The 8,700-nt window shown below is 36.4% G+C and overlaps 1 protein-coding gene across 7 annotated transcripts in view; it reads right to left on the bottom strand.

Annotated features, from left to right (window-relative positions):
* Positions 1-2,591: 2,591 nt before the first annotated feature.
* The window catches only part of LCA5L (lebercilin LCA5 like), a 75,118-nt gene continuing 69,009 nt past the window's right edge, over positions 2,592-8,700 (bottom strand). For 5 of the 7 annotated variants that reach the window (XM_072614787.1, XM_072614785.1, XM_072614784.1 and 2 more), the window contains 2 exons: positions 3,850-4,544; positions 2,592-2,961 (listed from right to left, as the gene is read on the bottom strand). In XM_072614787.1, the coding sequence (XP_072470888.1) occupies positions 2,851-2,961; positions 3,850-4,544 (806 nt within the window). In that variant the 3' untranslated portion in view covers positions 2,592-2,850. Of the gene's footprint in view, positions 2,962-3,320; positions 4,545-8,700 lie in introns of those variants that run through there. The other 2 variants (XR_011968177.1, XM_072614789.1) reach the window with 1 other exon arrangement.

Here is an 8,700-nt window from a genome sequence, read left to right as displayed (position 1 = left end):
GCCCCAGTTTCCTGATCTATAAAGAGAAGAATAATGGTATGCACCTCCCAAGGTTGTTGTGAGGATGAAAATATGATTGTAAAGTGCTTAATGAAATAATTGACATATGTTAAGCCCTACATTATCATTTAATTGAATGTAATTTTTCTCTGTGTGATAACTCTGTAGTAGGTTTAAAATGCCAAAGGTAGTAAGACTGACAATTTTTATATGGGATAATTTGGAAATGCAATTAATTGAATAGATGTCATCTGAAGTTTTGTTTCATGTTTTAAATGTATCATAGTGTTTGTGTCATTGTTGTATTTTGAAATTCTCTTATATTGTGAAATTTGAGAGACCATTGTAACAGAAATGATGTTATACAAAACAACTTTTTAATCTGGATGCTATTACACGACTTGAGCTTTTAAAAGGATGTGATAAAATAGGTATTTGAAAACTATTATTTAACAAGGTATATTTTGTCATAAAACAGATGACAAAAATAAGAAGTTATTATACGAGCAAATTTCCATTTGAAAATCTTGGCTATCATGAAAATAGGTGGTTTAAAACGTAGCTTCAGCATATTAATGATGAGTCAACTATCAGATATTTGCTGTATATCTGAAACCCCAGAATATGGTTAGTTCTAATTTTTAAGTAAAGGATAAATGGAAATGTTAGCTGTTAGGGAAACATCAGGAAAAATATTCAAGACTTAAGCTGGGGTTAGTGAAATTTTGCTATTTAAGGTGAAAATTCTTGAGACTGTGATTTACTATTGTTTTGGGCTTTGATTACATGGATAAGTTGTCTGAACTATCTCCAAGCCAATGGTAGAAAATGGCATGTGCTGTAATCTGCTAAAGGTTGGATGTCTATGCCTGAGAAAAGTTTCGGGGACTACCTTGGCATGGGCTAAGGTAGGAATTTTTTTTTTTTTACTCTATTTCTCCATTGTGTTATTTCCTTGCTGTGAAGGAAATCTCCCTATGTCATTAATCCTTAGCCTTCCTTTCAACACCCTGTGACTACGTGATTGGCTATCAGATATGACTCATGCCTGGAATCAAACAGAGCTAAGGAAATCTTACCCCCTCACCCCCATTATGATTATGACATTGTTATGTCTCTCTTTTTTTATAGCAAATTTCTATACTCAAGAAGTTTTATAAGTACAATACTAACACTATCAAATAATAGTTTTCAGACTTGACAAGTGTGATGTCTCAACAAGAAAGCCTCACCCTCATGGGGACACTGCATTACAAGGGGGGGCCTCAAAAACCAAATCACATGCCTTTTCAATTAAAAGGGTGGTAGCAGCTACCCCTCAAAGGCAGGGGGAGCCCCTGAATCAAACTGAGTGGAGTAATATGTTACAGGATGAAGATAGAGTCCAACAGATTGATGACTACTCTTGAAGTCACCCCTTTGTGTTCATGTATCATCTGGCTCTATCAGTGCAAGAATTCTTGAGATCTGCAAGTACAATCAGGTACTTGGGTTGAAACTGCAAGAGCTCTGAAACAGAGTCTTTGGTTAAAGAAACTAGGGGTCCTACCAATCTCACCAAAAGATCGAATTTACTGTCAGCAATATCTGGCTATTGCCAAAACAGCATGAAATTATCTTTTGGCTTCTCTGACTTCCTTTAAGTCTTAGCTAAAACTACACCTTCTACAAGAAGTCTTAGTCAATCCCTTTTAATTCTAGCACTTCTCTCTATTGATTATTTCCAATTCTCTGTATAGCTTGTTTGTAGAGTTATTTGCATATGGTCTCCCCCATCAGATTGTGGACTCTTTGGGGGTAGGATCTATTTTTTTTAACCTTTCTTTTTATTCCCAGTTCTTAGCACAACCTAGCACATAGTAGGTGCTTAATAAATATTGATTGATTGATCCACAAAATTATCTGCCATTCTATATGTCATTTAAAAAGAAATTGATAAAATATCATTTATAGTAATAAAATACATCAACTACTTAGCTATTAACTCAAGATAACTATAAAACATGAAATGTGAAGCACCTTTCTACCCTTTCTTTGTAGAAGTAGGGGACTATGGTAGTAGAATATTGATCATATTGTTAGATTTGCTTGATGGTATTGCTGAACTGCTTTTTTTCTCTTTCATTTTTGCTCCTTGTTGAAGGAATGGCTCCCTGGGAAGTGGAAGGACAGGAATCTATTTGGAAGTCAAAGTGATAGGAAAACAAAGATTTCAACTAAAAATAAAAATTTTGTAAAGCAAACAAAGCCCTTTGAACAAAGCCCTTTGTTTTTTGTAAACAAAGTCTATGAAAAGAAATTAATTGATGAAAATAGTTTCAGTTAAAAAAAGCAAATTTACAATAAACCCTCAAATCACCAGCCTTTCCATATATCACAGAAAGTTGCAATATAACATCTGTTAATGATAAAATGTGTCAAAGAATTGTCTATGAATTGATGTACACAAACAAAACCTATACAAAGGCAACAAGAAAACATTTTAAATATAAAGCATGAAATTACTGGAGAGAGTATTTTCCAACAGACAAAAAAATTCTAAAATTACTGAAGGAGTAATTCCAAAGGAAGTAATAATTACACTAATACATAATTTGTTGTTTCTATTTTTAATCTTTTTTTAAAATAAAGATAGCTAAAAGTTGGCCAGATGGAAGGTTACAAATGTGTGTTAAAAAATCAGAGGCACATGAATAAAAATGTGGAATATTGCCCATTTGTGTTCATATTCATAAAAAATGATGTCCATTTTAGCCAGATAAGGGAAATTTCTGAATGAGAAGTTTGCAAGGCCAACCCTTGGCAATCGCTGGACATTTTCTTTGACAAAAGCAACTTTAAGGTGCAGCGTCATTTCCTGGTTTTGTTGCTCCTTTTCAAGCTGCCCTCATCAGTTTCTGTTACAGAAGAATTCTTCCTTCGGTTGTTCTGACATAAGCTGCTATAAGTTATGGTGGCATACTAGTGGGAAAGAAGGAGAAGATGATGGGTATAGTTTTCAATGTCAAAACGGACAGATGTAATTTGGAATTTACTATGACTTGGCTTCTTTCATCCCTTTTTTTCAGCCATTCCATGGAACAGAGATGAATTAGACTTTTATTCCAAATACATTTCCCCCCATTTTTGAAGACAAAAATGAACCATTCTAAAATAGATGCCATGTGTTAAAAACCAAAATATCTCCCTCCTGTTGTATTAATGAAATGAAAACTTTCCCTGTTTGACATGAACATATTTTAATTTTATAGCTGTTTTCTTTGTTGGCTTCCCAAGCAATTAAACTGTAAGGCAAACACTTAATCACAAAAACTGGCCACTTTTTATCCAAGTTTTGATTTTTTATTTAAAGTTCTTCAAATTTATACCATATGCATAGAATAATAATCTCACTATTTAAGTATTCTAATTAGGAAAAAAGTAGAACAATGCTTCTAACTGTTGGTAACCATGTGCTCAGATGAAGTTCTTGCTTATGGAGTATTAGACTATGTCATCTTTTCTATCAGGCAATGGGAAGTCAAAGTTATCATGTACAGAACTATCATGTAAACTATAATATGAGAAATTAATTTCCCTAAATTTGGGTATCTCTGTCTAAAGTACTCTGGATTTTCTTGGCAAGTGAAACACAATTTCAATTATCTTCATTCTAATTAAACATTAACATATCAAAATTATAAGCACTTGAAATAATTTCTGTAACACAAAACTAAAATATATCTCTATAGGGCAAGAAGGAAAGATCATCAAACTGGAATACATTCATATATTAATTGTACTGAAATAATTAACTTTCTCTTTTTCATCTGTGGGTGAATATGATTTAATAGCCTTTACCATAGTTACCTTAGAATCTCCAAAAGCATTAATGGCTGTAGATCGATAACTGTCATGCAGCCTATCATTTTCCAAACTCTCTTTTTCTTTATTAGGTGATTTCAGATCAGCATCTGTGGGATTGTTTTTTAAGACACAGCCTGATCCAAAGAGTTCTTCCATTAGATTATTTTTCTTATCCCTCAAAGTTGTATTTACACAGTTTTCATTCTTTTCACCTGATGAATCTTTTACCTTTACTTTGGAAGATTTACCAAATGATGGTTCATATTTACTATCTGAATTTTCTATCTTCAGGTCAGTTGTATTACCTTGTTGCCTGTTTGCAACTAGACTGTTGCGGGTGGTACCTAAATTAGATGTACCTGAAGTAGGAATTCCATTATGCAAGTTTACAGTGGCTTCTGTGAAAGAGTAATGTTTTCTTTGCCTAAGTGGAGTTCTGCTATTTTGCATCATATATTTATTATGCAGTTCATCTGTGTCATGCATTGATACACTAATTTTAAACCTTTCTTTTCCTACATAGTGACATTCATTGCTTTCCCTTAAAGGAGTAATTATATGATCTATTTTTGCTGTTGTCTGTTGTTCTTCTTTCAGCAAATGAGGTTTCTTATCTAGAACTTCTTTTTTCTTTCTTTGCCTTCCATTACTCTCCAGTGGTGTCTGTACTTCCCTGTGTATGTCTTTCTTTAGTAAATCTATGGTAGAAAAAATAGATAGTAAAATGTCTTTTAAAATTAAAGTTTTAAAAAACTTAATTGAAAGTTCATTTAAATTTTAATTTTCCTAAATATAATTATTGCTGGTACTATTACTATTTCTCTTAATTCCTTTATTGTCATTAAATATTAAACAAAGATTCACAATACAACCACTGTTACTACTGACTTTGGTTCATACAGAACATCTCTTCAGGAGCACAGTACTCAAAATATTTTGCTGGAGGGAAAGTCAAATAAGTGCAGACAAATGTGGGTGGCTTATAGTACCCATTTTAAAGAAAGATGTAAATCTTTTCCTTTATTTAAAAAAAACCCAACCTTTCCATGATGATCTTAAACTTTATTTTTAGAAAGTTTTATTGATAGTTTTTGTCATTTCACAGTATGATTTCCTTTGTCCGACAGAGAACCCTTGTTTGTAACAGAAAAATGGTTAAGCAAGACCAATTTATATATCAACCACACCTAATATTCCACATGGAAGGAGAGGAGGAGGGTGCATTTCACCATTTATTCTCCTGGATCAAAATTGATCATTGCAGTTACAAACTTGTGTAATTAATTAATCAGAATTTGGTTGCCTTTAAGTGTTGCTTCCATTTATATTATTATAATAATTGTGTGTATCATTATCTTGTTTCTGCATACTTCATTCTGTAACAAGCTTTTCCAACTTGTTTTTCAGTTTCAACTTCTCGTGTTGTTCCTTATGACACACGAATATTCCATTATATTTACATGCCTCACTGTTTTCAGATATCTCCCGATCAATGGGCACCCACTTTACTTCCATTAATAATAGCTAGCATTTAGGTAGTGCTTTAAAGTTTGCAAGGTGCTCTATAAATATTTCATTTGATTTTCACAACATCTCTGGGAAGGAGGTCCTTATTATTTTTTACAGATCAGGAAGCTAAGGGAGATAGAGACTGAGACTTGACTAGGCTCACACAGCTAATAAATATGTGGTGCTATATTTGAATGAGGGTCTTCTCACTCTAGGTGAGTGAGTGCTTTATACACTTTGCCACTAAGTTATCACAAAAAATTATTTCTATGAATATTTTAGTAGATATTTAACCTTTATTGTTGTCTTTGATATTCTTGGGATTTGCAGAAGCATGTTACAAACCTTTTTTTTAAAGTTCAAATGAAATCTTACACTACAGGAAAGTAGGGGAGAAGGGGATAAGTGGGGTGTGATAGAGGAGGGGATGCTAAAGGGAGGGCAAATGAGAGGAGGGTATAATTAGAAGTAAACACTTTTGGGGAGGGACAAGGTCAAAAGAGAGAATAGAATAAATGGGGGGGCAGGATTGGATGGAGAGAAATATAGTTAGTCTTTCACAACATGACTATTATTATTTTTTTTAAATTAATTAATTAATTAATTTAACTTTTAACATTCATTTTCACAAAATTTTGGGTTCCAAGTTTTCTCCCCTTTTGTCCCCTCCCCCCACCCCAAAACACCGAGCATTCTAATTGCCCCTATCACCAATCTGCTCTCTCTTCTAGCATCCCTCTCTGTCCTTGTCTCCATCTTCTCTTTTGTCCTGTAGGGCCAAATAACTTTCTATACCCCTTTACCTGTATGTCTTATTTCCTAGTGGCAAGAACAGTACTTGACAGTTGTTCCTAAAACTTTGAGTTCCAACTTCTTTTCCTCCCTCCCTCCCCACCCCTTCCCTTTGGAAGACAATCAATTCAATATAGGCCAAATCTGTGTAGTTTTGCAAATAACTTCCATAATAGTCATGTTGTATAAGACTAACTATATTTCCCTCCATCCTATCCTGCCCCCAACTACTTCTGTTCTTTCTTTTGATCCTGTCCCTCCCCATGAGTGTCGACCTCAAATTGCTCCCTCCTCCCCATGCCCTCCCTTCCATCATCCCCCCCCACCCTGCTTATCCCCTTATCCCCCACTTTCCTGTATTGTAAGATAGGTTTTCATACCAAAATGAGTGAGCATTTTATTCCTTCCTTTAGTGGAATGTGATGAGAGTAAACTTCATGTTTTTCTCTCACCTCCCCTCTTTATCCCTCCGCTAATAAGTCTTTTGCTTGCCTCTTTTATGAGAGATAATTTGCCCCATTCCATTTCTCCCTTTCTCCTCCCAATATATTTCTCTCTCACTGCTTGATTTCATTTTTTAAAGATATGATCCCATCCTCTTCAATTCACTCTCTGCACTCTGTCTCTATGTGTGTGTGCATGTGCATGTGTGTGTGTGTAATCCCACCCAGTACCCAGATACTGAATAGTTTCAAGAGTTACAAATATTGTCTTTCCATGTAGGAATGTAAACAGTTCAACTTTTGTAAGTCCCTTATGACTTCTCTTTGCTGTTTACCTTTTCATGCTTCTCTTCATTCTTGTGTTTGAAAGTCAGATTTTCTTTTCACCTCTGGTCTTTTCATCAAGAATGCTTGAAAGTCCTCTATTTCATTGAAAGACCAATTTTTCCCCTGAAGTATTATACTCAGTTTTGCTGGGTAGGTGATTTTTGGTTTTAGTCCTAGTTCCTTTGAATTCTGGAATATCCTATTCCACGCCCTTCGATCCCTTAATGTAGAAGCTGCTAGATCTTGTGTTATCCTGATTGTGTTTCCACAGTACTTGAATTGTTTCTTTCTAGCTGCTTGCAATATTTTCTCCTTGACCTGGGAACTCTGGAATTTGGCTACAATATTCCTAGGATCTTTGGATCTCTTTCAGGAGGTGATTGGTGGATTCTCTCAATATTTATTTTGCCCTTTGGTTCTAGAATATCAGGGCAGTTTTCCTTGATAATTTCATGAAAGAGGATGTCTAGGCTCTTTTTTTGATCATGGCTTTCAGGTAGTCCCATAATTTTTAAATTGTCTCACCTGGATTTATTTTCCAGGTCAGTTGTTTTTCCAGTGAGATATTTCACATTCTCTTCCATTTTTTCATTCTTTTGGTTTTGTTTTGTGATTTCTTGGTTTCTCATAAAGTCATTAGCTTCCATCTGTTCCATTCTAATTTTGAAAGAACTATTTTCTTCAGTGAGCTTTTGAACCTCCTTTTCCATTTGGCTAATTCTGCTTTTTAAAACATTCTTCTCCTCATTGGCTTTTTGAACCTCTTTTGCCAATTGAGTTAGCCTATTTTTCAAGGTGTTATTTTCTTCAGCATTTTTTTTGGGTCTCCTTTAGCAGGGTGTTTACTTGTTTTTCATGCTTTGCTTGCATGTCTCTCATTTCTCTTCCCAGTTTTTCCTCCACCTCTCTAACTTGATTTTCAAAATCCTTTTTGAGCTCTTCCATGGCCTGAGCCCATTGAGTGGGCTGGGATACAGAAGCCTTGACTTCTGTGTCTTTTCCTGATGGTAAGCATTGTTCTTCCTCATCAGAAAGGAAGGGAGGAAATACCTGTTCACCAAGAAAGTAACCTTCTATAGTCTTTTTTTTTTTCCCCTTTTCTGGGCATTTTCCCAGCCAGTGACTTGACTTCTGAGTATTCTCTTCACAGCCACTTTGCCTCCAGATCCACCCAGCCAGAGCTTGGGGTCTGAGATTCAAATGCTGCTTCCCAGCCTCAGGGCTTTGGGTGGGGGTGGGGCTGCTATTCAGTGTGAGATCAAGTTCAGGTGCTCAGGTGGGGGCAGGGCCACCTCACGGGGCTCAGTTCCCTCAAGGGGTTTATGTAGAGACCTTCAACAATGGATCTGGGCTCCTTCCTGCTTGGGGAGCCCTGGTCTGTTCCCACCTCCGCTGCTGCCTCCCGAGGGGTCCTGAGTTATGGGGGCACCCCACTCCCCTCTCGACCTGCCAAAGAGACCCTCTCACCAACCCTTGTCACCTGTGGGTGGGGGGACCTGCGCGGCTGCTGGAGATTCTGTCCCTGAAGCCTGCTGGGATCTGCTCCTCTCTGTGCCACGTGGCCAAGGCAGGGCTGGGCTCAGCCCCGGGTCCGCAGAGTGAAGGACCTTTTGCGAGAGGTTTTCAGGGCTCTCTGGAACAGAAATCTCGTCTGCTTCTTTGTTCTGTGGCTTCTGCTGCTCCAGAATTTGTTCGGAGTTCTTTTTTACAGATATTTTATGGGCTGTGGGTTTGGAGCTAGCATATGTGTGTCTTTCTACTCCGCCATCTTGGCTCTGCCCCC

The sequence above is a fragment of the Notamacropus eugenii genome, chromosome 5, assembly GCF_028372415.1.
Source record: "Notamacropus eugenii isolate mMacEug1 chromosome 5, mMacEug1.pri_v2, whole genome shotgun sequence".
In the NCBI taxonomy this organism is placed as follows: Eukaryota; Metazoa; Chordata; class Mammalia; order Diprotodontia; family Macropodidae; genus Notamacropus; species Notamacropus eugenii.
This window is presented reverse-complemented; position numbering and strand designations above follow the sequence as displayed.